The following is a 20,973-nucleotide window of genomic DNA, read 5'->3' as shown; positions in this document are numbered from 1 at the left end:
ACTGCATGATGGCATTGTGATGCCGTCAAGGGTAAGAATTTTCACTCCATTATTGTCTGATGGGGCCACTGAGGTAGACACAGTGGGTTGTTGGCCGGATATCATCATGCAGCATCACCATGCTTGAAACAGTCTGCTTCCATAGGCACCTGCCCTCACCTTCACCACTTTACCACCAAGCAATGCTGTGCAAGTGCAGCCAGAAGGCAAACACGCACCTTCTCCAGTCCCGTACCTCTACCCCATACGCTGGTCTCTTCTGGGTTTCTCAGAACTGAAGCCATAGAGATCCAGGACTCCAGGACTCTGGCAAGCACTGACTCAGATTCGGCCATCTTAGGCAAGATGGGCGTTTCCCATCAGAGTACCTAGTTCAAGTCCTGGCTTTGCTTCCAATTCCAGTGTCCTCCTAATGCATACCCCGTGAGGCGGTGATGATGCCTCAGTCCTGGGATCCTTGTCACCCACATGGGACAGCCGAATGGCTCACAGCTTCAACCTTGGTTCAGCCCCATCTCCTGCAGTAATAGGGAGTGAAATGGTAAGTGAGTATTCTCTTCTCTCTCTCTCTGCCTTCCAGTAAGTAAGATGAGTACATTTTAGACAGCCATTCACCCAGCGGCTCCTGGTCCTCCTGCACTCTGAGATGTAAGATGTACTTTACACGCTTGGGGTTCAGCCGTGTGAATGGGACCAGGAATGCAAATCTAAGACCTTCCTCTCCTTCCCTAGGGCCGGAGTCTCTGAGATGCCGGGTCTGCCGAGACATGATAGCGGATGTGTCAGCCTGGACTCCATTGCCAGCTTGCACCACCCACACAGGTAGTGAGTGGGTGCTAGAAAGACAAGAAGTCAGGAGTGGGGGTTCCCCTTCCCTCCTTCACAACACCTACATGGGGTCACCTCGAGACCACACTACAGCTCATCCTGCCAGCAGCTGAGGGCCCACGGAAAAAGAAGACACACAGGTTCTCATAGCGGACACGGTCCCTCTGCTCCTTTCACCTCCCCATCTTCCACACCCCAACCTCCAGCAGTGGCAGAAAAGCATGACCAAAAAGTAGGTCCCCCAAGAATGGCATGCGCTGGCTTATGACTGCTGGTTCCACTCCAGGACAGGCTTGACCTGCAACTGAGAGGCTCTTGGCTAACATCTGTATAGTTGAGAGGAAGAGGGACCACAGGTACAATAGGTACCCAGACTCACACGGACTTCTGGCTAAAGTTGTACCATTCCTTCTCCTCCAACCCCCACCCTACAGACTGTGCCCTAAGTCTGTGTATGCAATACACATTCAAAGTGGTGGTAAAGTGAATTATCATAATTTCCTAGAAGACGAATACCAAAGCCAGGGCGATATTAAGGTGAGTGCAGGATGAATGAAAAATAACCCCATTAATCACAGGAAGGAAAACAGTGATCCCAGGAGGAATACTGAACTAAGAACTAATGGAGAAAATGCAGGACTCGTGCCTCGTGCTTTAATAATGCATGTGATCATGTTTGATGAACAAAGAAAGTCCTGTTTCAAAACAAATCCATCCTTGAGAGGAGTCTGAAATTAATCCTCCACAGGCAGAGATCCACACAATTACAGATTCTAACGATAATTACAACCGGGTCTTCCCGAGCACACTCTAAACGATCAGTCACTTTGTAAAGAAGCAGAAGGGGAGCTTCCTACTGCATAATGAGAGCTACTCGCCAGCTCTGACAGCGAGAGGAGCAAGAGGCGACTCAGCACAGAGCTGTTAGAGAGGGTGGGCGTAATTTAATCAAAGGGCTTCATTTCTCCTTTTGAGTTTCAGAACCGGTAATCCCTGAGGGATCCAGATAGCACCACGTGTCAGAATTGCTCTTTCCAGGGCTTGATAAAAACGTGCATCCCAGAAAAATACCCATTTATCATTGTAAGCATTCCATCCCACTGCAGCAGCCGCTGGAGATGGCTGCACGTTTTTATTTCAAACATGGTTTTCCCTGGTCGTCAGGTGACAACCCGATACTGATGCCAGAAGGCTTTTTCCATTTGTTCCTAATAAAAGCAGCTGGATTCAGAGTTCATTTTCTTCTCTGCACTCGACACTCTGATCCTTCTCTGGCCTCCTGAGGGGACCTTGCCTTTGAAAGTCTCTGAAGGCCACATCTGGGCCTGGTCACCAAAGACAGATGGGCTCCTTCTACTCACGCTCCCTAGGGATCTCTGCTAAGGGGAGTGTGCACTTGAAGGCAGTGGCGCAGTGACTAAAGTTTTCCTGGCCCCGGCATGCTTCACGCATTTCCTATCGTTACAACCCTTTCTGCCTCCAGAAAGAGTTCCTCATTAGAGACAGATCTGGGTGTTTCAAGACATTCTGGGACTTTCTGAGTGTTGTCACTGAACCAGCGCTGATTCTTCTTCCCCTGTTACTTTATGCACCCAAACCCTTTTGATCTGACATTGAACCTGAGGCCAGCTTCCTGAAAACAGTCTTTTTTTTTTTTTTTTTTTGCTACTCTAGGTATCCACTCCTAAAACAGATTCTGGGTGAAGTTAGAGTTCTGTGCCATGGCAATGTTATGACTGACACTTATCCTACTGAATTCTCCTCATTCTCTCCATTTATGTGTGAAGCGAATGTGATAACCACTACACTACGGAAACACAGTTCATTCTCTCCATTTAAAGAACAAAAGTCTACACTGCTTTTTTGGGTTATGGAAGCCAAGGTTTTCAGACAGAAGTGATTATAAAATGTTTTCATGGACCATTAACGATGGAGCAGGTGCTAAGTAAAGATTCTGGAATATCATCTCATTTAATTTTTCCATAGCCCCACAGGTGGATAACATGCTGTCTACATAGTCAGAATGAGGATTAAACTGCAGCTTGGAGAAGTTAAGTAATTCATTGATCATCACACAGCTGGCAGAGGCCAGGCCAGGCTCTACACATCACGGGACCCGACTGCAGAGCCTGTGTCCTCAACGCTTCCACCAGGCTCTGTGATGCCCCAGGAAGCCGGCTGAGTGACTCGGGTAGCTTCACTGTCCTGTTTCTCAGGATGAAGCCAGTGAGCGCTGACTCCCCTTTTGATACTGAACTGCACCCCTGAAAGTTGAGAAGCTTTTCATTGGGAGTCCCTATAACTTACCCTCATGAAAAGTAGAATTGGAAGGTAAGCTCAGACATCGCAGCATGCAAGTTAAGCAGCTGCCTGTGGCACTAGCATCCCCAAACAGAGAAGGTTCGAGTCCTGGCTGCTCCAATTCCAGTCCAGCTAATGGCCCAGGAAAGTAGTAGATGTCCCAAGTGCTTGAACCTCTGCACCCACATGCAAGACCTGGAAGAATCTCCTGGTTCCTGACTTTGGCCTGGCCTACCCCTGAAAGATGTGACTATCTGGAGAGTAAACCAGTACATGGAAGATCCCTCTCTCTCTCTCTTTCTCTGTAATTCTGACTTTCAAATAAATCATAAATCTTTTTTTTTGTTGTTGTTGTTGCATTTTTTTTTTTAAATTTTATTTTAAATTCATTAATTACATTGTATTATGTGACACAGTTTCATAGGTACTGGGATTCTCCCCACCCCTCCCCAAACCCTCCCACCATGGTGGATTCCTCCACCTTGTTGCATAACCACAGTTCAAGTTCAGTTGAGATTCCCCCATTGCAAGCATATACCAAACATAGAGTCCAGCATCTTATTGTCTAGTCAAGTTCAACGGCTTCTTAGGTATACCCTCTCTGGTCTGAAGACAGAGCCAGGAGAGTATCATCCCAATCAATTAAAAGCTCCAACATACCATCAGCAAAAATTTACATCATTATGGAATTAATTGACATAGTAATGAGTAACCAATATGGTAAAAGTAAATGCGATTTCTTATCCACCTTCTGTGACCACCTCATTGACATTTCAATTTTGGTTTATACACAACATATAACATTCATAACATAACTTGTTATACATAATCATAAATCTTTTTAAAAGATAAATATATTTTAATACAAAAATTATTCTTTCAATCCATACCAAGAATTTTCCATGACCTTTTTGAAGACCCCCTCATATACAGAGAAGCCAGGAGAAAGCAAGCTGGCCACAGAGGGAGGACTGGTTTGAACTCACTTGTTCAAGGATAAGGCTAATGCTCAGGCACTGAGACAGTCCAGGGCAAGACATAGGCTGTGGGGACTCAGGGTCCAGAGGTCATGGTGGCCACTGGCCCCTGAGTCAGGCCTGAGGGCCAAAGCTTGCTTGCACAGTGCAACCTGCTCTGAACTTTATAACCTAATCCTACATAAATATTTCAACACATTCTTGGGAAAATGGAAGGAGAAAGTAGTTTTGTTTTGGAATAATTTTTTTTTACATTTACACTAGCCTCTTTGTAATGTCCATATTTTGTAAACTTTTTGAAAACTCCTCCAAATGCACGAACTTGAAAGTTTTTTTGTACCCAAGTCAACTTTGTGTAGTTCCATTTCTCACAAACTTTAAAAAATTTTATTTGAAAGGCAAAATGATACACATATACACAGAGCCTGAGAGAGAGAGAGAGAGAGAGAGAGAGAGAGAGAGAAAGAGAGAGAGAAAGAGAATTTTTTTGTTCTGGCCACAATAGTCAAATATGGTCCAGATGAAAGCTGGAAGCCTTGGGCCTCTGGATTCCCCATGGGAGTGGCAGGGGCCCAGGGACTTGGGCCATCTTCTAATACTTTCCCAGGTACACTGGCAGGAGGCCAACCTGGAAGCAGAGCAGTTGGGACTTGAGTCAGTGCTTTGATAAAGGATGTTGGTATAACAATTGGTAGCTTAACCGACTATGCTGCAATGCCAGTTTCTCTCACAAACTTGGGATACTTGCCTCACAAATGGAGACTTTCCCTATTGAAGAAATGGAGTGCTTCTCAATGATTCAACAGTTGGATTTTGATTTGTGACAAATCAATCGTCCTTCTGGCCTTAATATCAGTTTGAATTGAAGTAAGATGAATCAGTTGCCTTGAATCTGATACTCCATGAGTGTGCAGATAAATTACCTTCTACTTCTGTAAATGGGGGAGCCCAATCCTGTACCTGCATGTCCTGTAGTCAGGGGCCCTGTCCTTGATCCCCGGGGGCCTCTCCCCATTCCTTCACTTTTGGCCCAGGGGGTAGAAAGAGGGGCTCAGCACCAGGGATGTGAATGTGACTATGGTTAGTTCAGGGGGTGGACCCTGTGTGAAAAGCCTGGCCCCCCAGTCGACATTCCTGTGGGGTTCCCGTACCTACTAAAAACTCGTTGCAGCCCTTGTGCTTGAGCCTGCATCACGAGGCTCACCCCAGACCAAGGTCCCAAGAGCCGGTTCCTAAAGAAAAGGAAGACACGGATCTGACCCAAGCCACTCACTCACCGGGCTCTTGTTAGAGCTTTGAGCGTGCGGAGTATTCCTGCAGCTGTGAATTAAGGGCCATTTAGCCATGTGCCTTGCTCTTTTGGAACTGACTCGGGAGGGAAGATGGTGGTGGAATGGGAAGTTGAGTGTGATGCAAGCACTCTGGATTGCTAGGCATAGCAGCTGCCCTGCCTCCTGATGGACTTTGAGAATTCTACCCCTGGCCACATTAGAAGCCACGCCCCCTGGCTGTGCTACTGACTAAACCCAGCCCTGCCCTGCCTGGGTCACCTGTGACTCTGTGTGATACCAAACCCTGCCAAGAGGGCAGGGTTGAGGCATGGGGGCCTAAGTTGCCACCTGCAATGCTAACACCCCATATGAGTCAGTTTAAGTCCTGGAGGTTCTGCTTTTGATCCAGTTCCCTACTAAGGTGCCTGGGAAGCTGCAGAAGATGACCCAAGTGCTTGGGCTCCCACCACCCACGTGGGGAGCCAGGCTATTGGCTTTGGCTTGGCCCAGTTCTGGCTGTTGTGATTATCTGGGGAGTGAACCAGTGGGTAGAAGTTCTCTTTTTCTGTCTCTCCTTCTCACTCTGTAGCTCTGCCTTTCACATAAATAAATGTCAAAAAGAAAAGAAAAAGGGAGGAGAGGAGATGAGAGGGGAGAGGGAAAGGGGAGGGGAACAAAAAGGAGGACAGAGGAGGGGAGAGGAGAGGAGAGGAGAGGAGAGGAGAGGAGAGGAGAGGAGAGGAGAGGAGAGAAGAAGGGAGGGGAGGAGACAATTTTGCACAGGAAACAACCTCAGTGAGAACCTGGGCCTTTTTTATACATTCCCCCAGGTAGTAGGAGCCAGCATCCTTGAGTTAAAGTTATAATTTTAAGGAGAATTTATTATGAATCCTATCAGGTTTTCAAGGTTTCATTTTTACTTTGATATTTTGGTCTTTTGAGGCAAAAATGAATATTCAAGTTTCCTAGTCTCAGTTGCGTTGACATTGAGGCTGGCTGAGTCTGCACTGGGGGACTGGCTTGGGCCAATCAGATGTTTGACAAGGTTCCTCGCTTCCACCCTCCAGTCTCACTGACACTCAGGTGTGACAACCAATACCTCCTCCAAATGTGGCCAGGAGAGCAGCATCACTCCCTGTTTTAAGAGGCTGAAGCCATTTTTTCCTAAGCGGAGGACTGGGTTTACAGTCTTCGAATGCTTTAGGCAATGGCCCCATCACACCCTCCTGTTCATGCAGTGGTTGATGTACAACGATGGTTGCAGTTGGGCAACAGAGGCATTTGCTGACTACCCTGCCCAGTGCCAGTGGTGATCCTCAGGCTCTGAGTGGGTCCTGGTGGATTTAGCACTGGGCTTTGTGTGTGTGCCATCTGGTTAGTGCACTCATCAAGTAGGGAGTTGGCTTATGACAAGCATCAAGGCTCTTGGAGGAATTTGGGGCCCTAGATGCATGTAAGGGCCCACATGGGTATGGGGACTCCTCTCCGCAGAGCTGCATTTCCAGCTGACAGGCAGATCCAGAGCCCCCCAAACACCCAAGGTCAATGAGAAGCAACTGACCTCTGTGAGTGTGTGCCAGAGACAGGGAGGCGACGTGGTGCAGGCAGGAGTTCCAGGCGCTGAAGAAGTCTTCTTTTTTTGTCATCACCTGTCAAAGTGATGGAAGAACCATGGATGAAAATCTTTTTAAAAAAATGTTTATTGTACTTATTTGAAAGGCAGAGACAGAGAGAGAAAGAGTTGGGGGTGTCTTTCATCTGCTGCCTCACCCCCCCAAATGGCTGCAACAGCTAAGGCTACACCAAACCAAAGCCAGGAGCCCCACATCCAGGTCTTTCACAGGGCTGGCAGGGGCACCAGCATCTAGGCCATGCTTTGTTGCTCTTCCAAGTACATTAACAGGAAGATGCTAACTGGCACTCAAAGCAGTGGCTCCCCTCCTGCTCCACAATCCCTGCCCCAAACTCAATTCTGTTTTTCCCACAAACTTTTGAAGTAGCCTTGATTGTAAGGAATTAACATAAACAAGGAAACAGGACCCATTGTACATTTATGTCCCTTATTTATCAAGGAGTGGCTTTGCAGGGTCACTGTGTTAGAAGGTCTTTCCTTCACTCCGTGGAAAGGAGCATCTTTCCTCCTTTTTTTATTATTTGGAAGGAAGGAAGTGACTCTAACAGGAGTGGAATCAGCAAACACACCTCAATGAGGAAGAGGTGGACTCAGAGGTCGGCTAGGGACAGTCATTTAGGGCAGGGCTTGAGGCAGACTACTTGACCAAAAGAAGTTAGTTGCCAAAAGCCTTGAGGGTGGTTACTGTTGATCCTTTTATTTTGCAGGGACTGTGACACTGAAAGGTTGAGTAATTGTTCCAACACTGCATTGGGATGCATTGTTAACCATAGGCCACACTGCCTCCCAATGGACTGAGAGCAACTGTGTTCTCAGGCAAAACCTGATAATCCCAAACGCACAGGCTGTTGCTCCAGGTGCACAGCCACAAAGGGTCACATTTAGTGTCGACACATTGCACACTAAAAGACATACTTGTTTCTTTAGAGAACAACACACAGCTAAGATACAAACAGGAAGGACCATCTTTCTCATGGTGGTTGCCCATATCCATTCCCCCTTCTTTTCTGGAAGCACCTCCAATGGATCTACACAGTCAGGTTTTCCCTACAGGGGATTTCAGGAAGCCCTTAGCCAACAGCAGGTTGAGTGATGCAGACACCCAGAATCACCACATCTCAACATGCTCCTGGAGGTTCTAGTCAGGACAGTAAGGTGAAAGAAAAGGTAAATTTAAGGCAGATAAATTCGATGGGGATAGCCAAAGCTGTCTCCGTTCAAGAAGACATGATTAGAGAAAACTCCAAGGAATACACAGATGGGATTCTGCCTTTGGATGCCTCCAACTGCGGCTTTTGGACTTCACAGTGGCTGGATGTCATAAGCAGTCATTAGAAACCACACTTTGGATTGTGAAGTTACGTCACCTCTCAGGTTAGGGACGTGCAGTACCATCTTCTCTTGAGACACTGGGCGGCAGCAGCCACAATTCCCAGTCAGCCTTGTGACCATCAACAGAACAACAAAGACTTCACATTGGGTTGGTGTGGTGGCATGGCAGGCTAATGCCCTGTGGCACTGACATCCCATATTGGAGCCGGTTAGTACCCCAGCTGCTCCCCTTCTGATCCAGCTCTTTGCTTATGGCCTGGCAAGGCAGCAGAGAACGACCCTTCACCCATGGGGGAGATCTGGAGAAAGTTCCTGGTTCCCTTTGGATCAGCTCAGCTCTGGTTCCTGTGGCCCTTTGGGGAGTGAACCAGTGGATGGAAGATCATTCTCTCTGCTTCTTCTTCTTTCTGTAAATCTTTCAAATAATCAATAAATAAATCTCATATATAAAAAAAAGACTTTACAGTGTCCTGTGTTGCTAGGGACTTTTGGATGCTGAGTTAAATGTTTTCATATTCCATCATGTCTACAAAATGTCCATCTGTGTGTTTATAGACTTCCCACACCATATTGTAAACAGGCTTTGTGTTAGAGAAATCTGCCAACTACAGGCTGATATAAGTTCTAAGCATGTGTACAGTAAATATGTTAAATGCATTTTTTTAACCAAAAACACTGCTTTGTGGATTTTTTAAAATATAAGATTTATTTATTCATATGAAAGAGGGGGAGAGGAGAGAATCTTCCATTCCCTGGTTCATTCCCCTAATGACCACAACAGCAAGGGCTGGACCAGGCCTAAGACAGGAGCCAAGAAATTCATCTGGGTCTCCCCATGAGTGCAGGGGCTGAAGCATGTGGGCATCCTCTGCTGTTTTCCTACGTCCTCAGCGGGGAGTTGGAACAGAAGAGGAGTAGCTAGGACACAGATTGACAACCACAGGCCATGCCTGCATCACAAGAGGCGGCTTTACTGGTGGCACCACAACGCCAGGCTCTTAATGCATTCTTGACTTATAGTACTTTTAATTCACAATAAATTTATGAAAATTTAACTCCCTTCTGAGTTGGAGAGCATAGATATAAGGGTACTTCAAAAATCTCATGAAAAGTGTAATTAAAACATAATGCACACGTTCCAAGAACTTTTTGAAGGCCTTTGGTATGATAAGGCTACTTTTGCATAATAAAGCAATCGAACAAGGTCACAGGTACAAGACTAATATCCAAAAATCAATTATGTGCCCATATTTAAGCAGTGAGCCAATTAAACTCAAAAGTAAAAATGCCGTTTTAAATGATACAGGAGTATGAGACACTAAGGAATATATTTTATAAGATATATACAGGATCTGCACATGAAAACGAGAGAATGTTGCAAAATGAATCTAAAAGAACTACCTGAATAAAATGAAAGAAGCGTTGTGGTTACAGGTCAGGAAACTCAACACCACCAAGATGTCACTTCTTACACTGATCTATAGATTCAACACAATAACCAGTCAAAATCCCAGCAAACTTTCTGTGTGTGTGTGTGTGTGTGTGTGTGTGTGTTAGAAATTAACAAGCTGACTGCGAATTTTTAATGGAAATACCGAGTACCTAGGAGAATCAAAAACAATTTTGATATAAAAAGAGACTTGGAGGATGCACATTACTCGATTTCAAGACCTACTCCAAAGCTACAGTGAACACAAGGATAGAGATATAATTGAAAGGAACCAATCAAATGGAGAGTCCAAAAACAGAGCTACACAAAAATGTTAGACTGACTATTGACATGGTACCAAGATAATTAAGTGGGGAAAATTGTCTTTTCAACAAACGGCGTCAGAATAACTAAACATCTGCATGCCAAAACAAATGAGTTAAGTTCAATCCCACTTCACAACACATGCCAAAGTTAAGTCAAAGTGAACTGTGGATCTAGACGGAAGAGTTAAATCCACACAACTTCTGAAAGGCAACATAAGAGAAAACCAAAGGGGCTGTGGGTTAGGTAAAGATCAATAAGATAAGACACAAACAGCTTGAATTTCATTAAAATTATCATTCTGAAGTAATAGCAAGACAGCCAATAGATTATGGAAAAGCATTTGCAAGTTGCATATATACTACAAGACTTCTGCACAGAACTTTAAAAGTAAACAAACTCTAGTAATAGTAATAATAGTAAGCAAACAAAATCGAGTTTGAAGGCAAAAAATTTCAAGAGACACTTCACTAAAGATAAATGAATGACAAATAAACACATGAAAAATACTTGAGAAACTCAAGTTGAGACCACAATGAGATACCACAACACACCCACCAGAACGGCTAAAATGAGTAAGACTAGCCATACCGAGAGTCAGAGAGGAGGCAGAACAACTAGAAATCATTGTGGAAATGTAAAATGTTCCAGTCATGTTGGAAACGGCTGCGCAGCTCCTTATAAAGTTAAACATAAACGTGCCATAGAACTCAGCCATTCCACTTACAGGTATTTCTGGAAGATAAATAAAAGCATATGCCTATGCAAGACTTGTATGAAAATGTTCATAGAAGCTTTACTCATAATAACCCAAATGGAAACCAATTCGTATCTTCCAGCCTGGTTAATAGGTTAACCAAGTGTATAGGTTCCTACAAAGGAACACTGCCTCAGAGCAAAAGGGAACAGACCATAGATCCACACCACAACTTGGATGGCTCTCAAAAGCATTTTCTCAAGTGACAGAAGCCAGAGCTCAAAGACTTGCACACTCGGCCACTCCATCTTATATTAAATTTGCAGAGAAGGCAAATCAATAGCAAAACAGACTTGTGTTTTGCTGGAGACAGGGCCAGAGAAGGGACTGACTGTGAAGTGGCATCAAGGAACTTTCTGGGGTAATGGAAATGTTGAGAATTTAATTTGGAGTGCTGGTTTTATGAACATACGTGTATGTCAAATTCATTCATTGTGTACTTAAAATTGGTGAATTTTAGCATATATGAGTCATATATATGATATATTTTTAGCTCTTGCATGATTTTTTTTACTTTTATGTAAAGGAAACAAATTTCATGGATTTCATATTTATAGTTTTAAGAGCATAATGATACTTCCAACTCCAGTGTCTCTCCTTCCCACCTTCCCTCTTTCTTCTTTTCCTTTTGTTTTTTTTACAGTGACATAACTTTAGTTTTCTTTATAATCAAATGCCCAGGCCACCCTTAAATAAAGACTTCAACATGCTGAAAATACAAAACCACAGTTCCCCAACAGTATGGACAAGGACTGTCAACAACAGTCAGACCTCAAAACATCCATTTCACTCCTCTACACACGTGCTGGTATTTTCCCAGCATGTTGGCTTCCTCCTGGTTCCCAGGGTTAGCTGTGGGACCCCCACAGCCAGCAGCAAGCAGCCATCTGCTTTGTGGAGCTTCTGTGAGAGCTTCTATTTTTATGACACAGAGGTGGCTTGCGCTGGTCTGTGCCACTTGACTTGGTCCCTGTGCCCTTTACCTGCCTGGAGCTCAGCTATGCTCTGGCTGTGGGAGCTGGTCGGCTGGGAGAAGCCAACACATACCAATCACTCAGAAGTTGCCTTTCTCACAGTTCTGGAAGCGGGAGTTCAAGGTCAAGCTGTGAGCAGGGCCAGGCTTTCTGGTCCCTTCCAGCTTGGCTTCTGTACCACTTGGCTTCCTGCTGCATGGCTGCAGAGTCCCAGGGGTCCAAGCCTCCCCTGTGGCTGTCCCTGAATCTCTTCTTCTTGTTAGAAACACCCTCACTGAGTTCACCCTATTGCAGTAGGATCTCACCTTAACTTGAGTATATCTGCAAAGACAATTATTAGATAAGGTCAAACTCACAGGCTCTTGGGGCAAAGGCTTGAAGCCATCATCTGGGGGGGATATGGCTCAGCTGACAACATGAGAGTGGAAGGAAGGGAGGTCCTGCATGGATCACAGGGCTACATGTAGTTCATGCCTCTGCTGCCCACCTGTCTTCTCACCTACAGTCAAGCATCATAGCTGATACACTCCCCTTCCACCCGCTGAGAAGGCATCCCAGTCCGATCATGACTTATTCAACAGGACAGGTGGCAGCAGCTTGGGTCTTTCTTGCCCAGCTGGTCCTCTTCTACCGTCTCAACCTTGGCCTTGACCACCTTCATCTCCTAAGTCATGGGGCATGTGGATTTTGTCCTCACCATGCCATGTGAAAGCCCCTGCGGTAGTTTTCCCAATTGTAGCAGCTGGGTTCCAAGCCCTACCTGTGTCTTTATCCCAGCAACATGCTTCCCAGCTATCCTGATGGGTTCTGGGTCCCCTTGGCAATTACCCTTCTTGTTCCCTAACTGGGAGCACCCTGGGCTCGGCCTCGGACTGTCCATTCCATTTACTCATTGCCACGAGGGTCTTTCTCCCACACATTCTCACAGCCTTCCAGATCCACAGGTGTTCTCCTGTCCATCCCTCACCCCTGCCTCGTAATCAATGCCTTTTCTATGGGCTACTTATTTTGTTTTTAGTTTAAAACAAGATGAGCAGAAATTTGAGCATAGGACCTTCAGTCAAATGAATTGAAAATGTCACCGTAGGTATAGTTCCACATTCCTGTCTTTGGCAGCAAATTAAAAATTCCACTCTGGGGACTGATGCTGTGGTGTGGCAAACTAATTCTTCGACCACAATGCGTGCATCCCATTTGGATGCTAATTTTAGTCCCAGTTGCTCTACTTCTGATTCAGCTTGATGCTTATGGTCTGGGAAAGCAGTGAAGGAAGGCTCAAGTCCTTAGGCCCCTGCATCAGGAGCTCAGAACTCAAGTCAGGTCTCCACACACAGGTACCAAGGAGACAAATGCTGAATCATCACTACTTGTGCACCTGTGGGCGTGGGAAGCTGGAGTCTGGAATGGCACTGGAGTTCCATACGTCCACCCCTTAGTACAGTCATTGTTAAATCTACCCACTCCCTTTTCATCTCACTGTGAATGCCATCAGAAGGAAAAGAACCCAGTCCTGCCCAGTAGCCTCAGCAAGCAGGGACACCACCATCTGTGACAGACTCAGGTGCTACTGGCAGGATCTTCAACAAGTTCATGAAAAAAGTGTTAGGAAAATACCATAAACAATTTCAAATTCTTTCTGCACCAGAATTAGCTGGTGCTAACTTTTTGAAGTATCCTCATATGTTAAACAAAACCCATGAAACACACAGCATAACACAACATGCAGTTACCTAAACACATCCTGATAGATAGGTCAATGAATGTTTCCTCCCCTCCTTTGCTGGGAGCTTTTCCCACTGTCTGCAGGGGCCGTGGGTGACACTCATAAAGTCACAGGCCCAGACTTCCCAGGACATAGAATTGGCACCTCCCTCTGGGTCCTGGCAGACACACCTGCGAGAATGCTTGGGTCCTGCTCACACCTCCGAGTGGCTTCCCTGGGACTAGTGTGGACGAGCCCCAGGCTGTGTCCCTGCACAGTCCCCGGAAGCTGTTCTGTGTGTCTTTCCGAGCTGGCCTCACCACGTCCTCACGGATGTGACCCCCAGCAGGAGGGGCCATTCCTCACCATTCAACCCATCACCACCTTCCTGTCTGTCTTCCTGTTTGCCTTCTGTCTTTCCTGTGTGTCTCTGTGTGTGGACTTTAGCTGCTTTTTTCACCTTCTTGTATCTTTATTTTTCTTTCTGTGTTTTTCTATTTTTTTTTTCTATTGATGTCCTTCTATTTTTTTTTCCCATTACCTAGATTTTCCTCTGTCATTCTTAGGTGAGTTCTTTCAACTTTTTTTCTGGGTTTACTTAACCACCTTTACATTTTTTCTGTATTTTTTTTCTAACTTCTGTATTTCTTTATTATTTGGTCTTTCTGGCTTCTTCCTTCTTCTTCCATATTTTAATTTCTGTATTTCTCTTTCTTTCTCTTCTTGCTTGTTCTTTTGTCCTGGGTTAATTCAATGGCTTCCTCTATCACTGATCTTTATGCAACCGAGATCATTTCTCCCTTTTCTCTTTAAATCCACCCTTCCCTTCCCCAGGCAGATGTGGTTCCTCTGTTTGGCTTTTGGGAGAACAGTCCCAGTCTCCACCCCCAGTGGTATCTCCAAAAGCTGACACCATCCCCCTGCACTGATGGGCAGGTGCTGGCCGGTCCCCAGACAGAGGCTGCAAGACTGATTAGATGGAGCAGCCAGTGGCTCATGGAGAGATTTCTGATTGGGGCAAGTGGGATTCTTAGCCAGACTTTGCACCTGAACCACAACAATAAGACACGAAGACAGACGGGGTCAACTTCCCGTTGCATCTGAGAAAGAGGGACTACTGAAGAAAGGAGGCAGCGGACACGCTTCCCATCCCAGCTCCACCCTGGTCACTACAAGTACCAGCAGTGCATGTCCTCCAAACGGCCCAGAACTGTGTCCTTGCTTTGAGGGTCTCAGAGGAACAGCCAGAGGTGAGCTTCTCATCTGGTCTTGGAGGCCCAGGGAGATGATTTCTGCACCAAAGTCAGTTGAATCTCAGGACACCTGAAGGTAGCACATTGCAACTCCACAGGGTGGAGCGGGAGGTGAGGACACAGCCCTTGTCTGTGGAGGTGTGTGCTGATCCACAACACATCCTCCTAGAGAAACTCATGCAAAAATCATGAGCCATGTGATGTCAGGGAGGAATCAGCAACAGGGATGCGGTGAGCATGTGTCATGCCCATGCCCTGCTTAGGGAGCTATTCTGGCAGTTCCACAGGGTCTGGTGCTACTCAATGGAATTCAGGCATATGTGGCTGCTGGGAGTATGATGGGACTAAGAGGGTTCCACCAGCACTCCTGGTGCCCAGGCTCCTGCAGAGCTGGCTCAGCATACACAGTTGTTCCCAGAGGGGTCTCTGGGGCTAAACAGACTAGCCCATGGCAGCAGAGATGTTACCTTGCCAGCAGCATCTAGTATAGAAAAGGTTCTCAAGTTCATACACATGCGGACACATGTACACCTGCCTCCCCTTCTTCCTGAGCCATGTCCATTTCCAGACTACATGATGCTCTCTCTGGCTTCAGATATTTAAACATGAACTTCTCTCCTTTAGAATGCCCTCATTTTCCACATGACCACCTTCTCTGGGAAGTCTCCCAGCTGTTCCCTCAACAGGGGATCCATGGGCGGATCCCAAATCCTACCATGGCTCTCCCTTAGAAGGCCTTGCCAGGCTACAGTGTGAGCAGGACTGTCTAGGGCAGAACTGTGACCACCCCAGCACCCTGCACAACACCGTGCTCACCAGCAGATCCAACAACCACATGAAGGTAGCCCCTTCCACGGGGGCTGCCGATCCTAGCGGTGGACATAGGGGTGGAGTAAGAGAGAGTGAAGGCTGTGAAGGGGGAGCCAATCACTCACTGTACAGCTGCCCAGGAAGTGTCCACACACGCCGCCCTCTGGGCTCTGGCAATGGGGACATACCCCCAAGGCAAATCTCCCTGGTGGGAGATTCAACAACCTCCTCCCAAGCAAGAGTTCCCATGAAAGGAACCTGCACAGGTGGAACCTGACCTGTCTTTAAAGATGTTACAAGCTGCCATATTGCTGGGATTGTCAGAACATGATGTCAGTAGGGTCTCAGCCAAGGACTCTCTTCACAGAATTGATTGCTTTTCAATGTCTCCTCCTTCTCCCGTTTCAGGTCAAGTGGAGTCTGCTGTTCATGCCATAGCCCTTTGGAATAGAAAGCAATGGTTGGGTGACCCTTTTCTTTGGTCTCGAAGTGCATAGTTGAAACCTACTGCACTCCTGAAGTTGATCTCAGTAATTCCCAGCAACAGATAATGTCAACAAACAGCGACACCTTCTCCCTTTTTTTTCACAGCTTCCCATTTTCAAAGTGCCCCCATAATTGTTCTAGTAAGTGGAAGAGTACATGGAGAAAAATCAGGAGGCCTTAAATAGATTTTACAGGCACCAAGGCATGCATTTGGCACATGCTCAGCCAGAAAGATCTTGTTTCAATAACATGATCTTCACCTTCAGCCAGAGCCTGTGTTATGGAGCCTAGAAACTGCCTGAAGCTGACATACGGCAGGGAAATGTACATTTAATAGGGGAAAGAAATCTGGCTTCATGATCTTCATTTCCTGATTCTCTGCAGCAGCTCAGCTGGTACTGGGCCCAGGAGGCAGGTGGCAGAGACTTCCTGCGGACTGTGGGTGAAAGGCCCACCTCTTCCCAGGGTGGGTGGTGGGGGTGTTGGGGAGAATGAAGTGAGGAGGCAACTGGCATGGAGAGCTCAACCCTCACAACTCGGGCCTGCATCACCACCACTAATAGCATCCCTGTTCCCCCACGTGCCAGTCAGAGCCCTCCCCCACAATGCCTCCCTTTTTGGCTTCTTTGTCAAAGGGTCCCACACCCAACTGCACCCTCATCCCAGCTCCTACAACTACCTCTGTTTGGGCTGCACTCAACACTCATCTGGACCTTTAGGCACTGTGAGTGGATAGTCTCCCGCTAGCACTGATTGCAGCAAGATCTTCCCATGACCCCTTGCGATCAGGCCATGGTCCCTATTTCCCACTGCAGTCTCCTCTCTCATCTGCCCCTCTCCACTCTGTCAGCTGTGATGCCTATGGCCTGATGCCCAGGCTGCACGAGTCAGGGGCTCCTTGACCTTCCCACGCCTGCAGGCTGCAGCCCCACCAGCAGCCTGGAGATGCTGGGCAACTACACTCTCCGTCATTTATCATTCAGCACACAGCTCCATTCTCAGGGTCATCCCTTGCCCATGGGCCTAGTCCAACCTATGGAGAAGGGTAGCCCTTCCTCTGCCCCTACTTCCCTCTCTGCTCTGCCCCTTGCCCCTACTTTGCCAGCCCTCCCTCCCAGGCAGAGAGTTTGTCAAGGACAAGGGATTACGCCTTAGCCACTTTCACACCCCTGGAGCTGGAACTGTGCCTGGCACACGTGAGTCGCAGGGAGCGATACTTTCCAAACACGGACCTAGTCAGTAAAATAAAAGTACTAGCAGGTCTTTCCCCCCATTAACAGTTTATTTAATTTTCAAAAAATATGTATCCGAAGTGTCAACTGGACATTTTTGTTTATTTCACTGCCACTAAAGGGCCTGAGATTTTTTTTGGCTGTAGGCACTGTGAAACCAACACATAGTTTAGAATACCAAGAAGACTTGTGGGCTTTTGTGTATGTGGTCAGGAGAGGGGTTTGAGGACATTGTAAGTAAGGGGTGAGCTGATCCCTAGGGTTAAACAACAGCAAAATCAGTCTGATGGACCGCTGGAGGTGCTGGTGAACAGGGCTGGGAGCCACACATCCTGAGCAGGTAGCCAAGGGGCACTCCACAGGACTCCAGGCCAAGGAGCAGCTCTCAGTTCTTCCCACCAAAGCTCTAAGGAGGCAGCACGTCAGGCTAGGAATGGCACTGCCTTCACAGCGGTTTGAACCCAAAACAGGAACTAAGTGAAGTTCAGGTCCTCAATGCCTTCTCCTTGAATGGACAGCCCTGCCCCAGCTCAGTCTGTGGTGGCAGAAGCTCCCCCTTCCTACCCATGTGCTGCTGAAGGTGGGAGGGCTAGTGTCACTACTGAACTGGTGCAGCAACATCAAGGGTGTGCCCTGACAACTTGGTCCATTCCTTGCTCTTGGTCCCATCGGCAGGCTGCTGGCTGTGTGGTTGAACACTGGGCTCAGGACTGTTTCTCGCCATGGCAGAAACTCCATGATCCACTTGTTAGCAGGAATTAGATACTGTGAAGTCACTCACACCAAGTCAAACTCAGCAATAGGTAGGATGTAAGAAGCTACATCAATGTCATCTCAACAATATGAGAGCTCAGGGTTTGTCCCATGTGCCCTGGAAATGTGCCTGTCTCTGAAACGGGGTTCTGTCTTGTCCCTTTATCCCATCTGGGTGACTATCCCTTCCTCACCACCTGGCCAGGGACCAACCTGTTTCCTGGAGTCTAACCTTTCCAGCATTAACAATGCCCACACGCCCTAGGGCCCACCTGCCTGCTTTTGGGGCCAGCCTCCACTGCCCACTTCTTATCAGATATCTACAACCCTGGGCACTGGCCTAGACCACGCACACTCTCTGGGGTCCATGTTGCTGGGCAGCATGTGATGTTGAAAGCTGGCTCAGAACCAATTTTTGGTGAAGTCTAGGTATCACTGGCCATTACTTCTTCCCCATCCAGTATCCGAGGTATCCTGTTTCCAATATCTTCTATGAAAACACGAAGTGCCTATGATACAAGCAGCCTCTCTAACTGCTGAGAAGCACTGTTTCAGGTATGTCTGAACATGTTTTCATTAAGATAGGAAAAGCACAATCAGAATTGTTGCATGCACGAATCTGAACTCTGCAGCTCAATGCTCTTTCACACACGTCACGCTGTAGAGCATGCTCCATACCCAAGCAAGCAGAGCCTTGGGTATCACCATGTATTCATTTCACCTTCCTGAACATCACGCCCGTGGATGCACACAGGTGAACTCTGGCACCAGGCTGCTTTCATCCAATACAACTGCAAAATGCAGCCATTGGATTTTCCTCTTTGTGGCTAAGTGGCACTGCGTTGCATGAACTGCACTGCCATCGGTTCATCGAGTTTTGTGCTCACAAACACTGACTTCCAGCTTCCTGGCTTGGGTTCACACTGACAAAGCTGACGACCACTGTGAACACGTGTGTTCCTTTCTCAACACCAGCGATCTGTGGAGCAGCTATCTGCTCAGTTTTGGGACAGACATATTTAACCATTAAGAAACTATCATACTGCTTGGCAAAGAAGCTCTCACCATTTTAAACCCACCAGCAACGGTGAATGTTTTGGTTGTTCTGGATCACAGCCAGAACCAGGTGCTGGCAATCATTTTAATTTGATCACTTCAGTGGGTGTGTTGTGGTATTTCATTGTGGTTTTAATTTCTATTTCCCTCATGACTAATCAGACGATGCCAAGTTTCATGTGTTCATTATCCATCCTTTTATCTTTTATGGTGTATCTTTTTAAAGTTTCTCTTGTTTTCTTAAACTGTGTCTTTTTGATATTGCAATGTAAGTGTACTTTATATGCTCTGGATGAACGCACTTCGTCAGATGCATGTATTGCAAATAATGTCTCCAAGGTCATGGTTGGCATTTGTACTAGGGAGGACAAAAATTTTATGTTTGTAGAGCAACCAACTTGTCACTGTTTAGTTCTGATAACGTTTTCACTTGGTAAATTTTCTTTTTAGATTTTCCATGTAAATAATTAAGTGATGTGCAAATTCAGACAGCTTTATTTCTTCCTTGGTGATCTTTTTGCCTTGTGTTCCTCACTGCTTAGGCCTTCCAGAACCATATCAAATCAAAGTAGTAAGAGTAGACATTTTTGCCTTGTCATCTTTGCTTAGGAGGGAAGCTTCTAATAGTTCCAAATTTGACATGATGTTAACAATAACGATTTTGTTTTTGTCTTGCTTTGTGTTTTCTAACGTACTTTTTCAAATTGAGGAAACTAGAAATTCTTTTCAATGTCAAGATTTTTTTTTTTTTTTGAGGAGAGATGAATATGTAGAAAAAGCTACAGGCAGACACAGCTCTCTCATCCACTGGTTCATTCCCTAAATGTCAGCAATGGCTAGGGCCAAGCCAAGAGCCAGCTTCAGGAACCTAGCTACATGAGCCATGACTAGTGCATCCGAGGGTCCACCTTCACAGCAAGCTGGCATCAGAAGCAAAGTCAGGCACTGAAGCCAGGTACTCATACGTGACAGGGCCATCTGAACAGATGCCTTCTTGCTAAGACAAATGCCCACCTTGCCTAGGAATTTTATTTTACAGATTTACTTATTTTTATTGGGAAGTCAAATTCACAGAGAGAAGAAAATAGAGAAAGATCTTCCGTTTACTAGTTCACTCCTCAAGTGGCCACAATAGCCTGAGTTAAGCCGAAATGAAGACAGGAACCTCTTCTGGGTCTCCCACGCGGGTGCAGGGTCCCAAGGCTTTGGGCCGTCCTTGACTGCTTTCCCAGGCCACAAGCAGGGAGCTGGATTGGAAGTGGAGTAGCCAGAATACGAACTACATCGGATCTTAAATGCATGCAAGGCAAGGATTTAGTTACTAGGCTATCGCACCTGGCCCAAGCAGGAATTTTTATCATGAACTTGCATTTGACTTCATCTTAAAAAGTCCTCATTACATAATAAGTATTTGTATTAATCTTGTGAATTTTGATATTGATTCAGATTTTGAATGTTAAACTAATTGGACATCCTGAGAATAAACATCACTTGATTGTGTTTTCATTTTTTACATATTGATGAAATCAACCATGAATATTTATGCATTGTCACCTGTATTCTTGAAAAAGATTGTAACTTTTCTTTGTACTGTACTTGGTACAATCAATGGGTTTTGAATGAGTTTTATGTATATCTATTTTTATTTTGTCACTAAATAACTCATAGAAATTAACAGTAAAATGGTCTAGAATGGGCACTTTTTTGGTCAGAATGTTTCCATGATGAATCAGATACACTTAATGGATGATTTTAGATCTACATTTTGTCAGACTTTGAGAGTCGTGCTTTTTCAATCATGTATCCCAAGTTCATAAATTTATGTGCATTATTGATCACAGCACTCAGCTTTGGT

The 20,973-nt window shown here is 46.1% G+C and overlaps 1 protein-coding gene across 1 annotated transcript in view; it reads right to left on the bottom strand.

Moving 5' to 3' along the window:
- Positions 1-20,973, bottom strand: part of ACOXL (acyl-CoA oxidase like) — a 312,000-nt gene that overhangs the window by 55,426 nt on the left and 235,601 nt on the right. The window contains exon 16 of the mRNA XM_058667609.1: positions 6,939-7,026. Within this exon, the coding sequence (XP_058523592.1) occupies positions 6,939-7,026 (88 nt within the window). The remainder of the gene's footprint in view (positions 1-6,938; positions 7,027-20,973) is intronic.

Source organism: Ochotona princeps, chromosome 8 (genome assembly GCF_030435755.1).
Source record: "Ochotona princeps isolate mOchPri1 chromosome 8, mOchPri1.hap1, whole genome shotgun sequence".
Classification (NCBI taxonomy): Eukaryota; Metazoa; Chordata; class Mammalia; order Lagomorpha; family Ochotonidae; genus Ochotona; species Ochotona princeps.
Note: the sequence above shows the minus strand (reverse complement) of the source record. Positions and strands in the feature narration are given on the sequence as shown.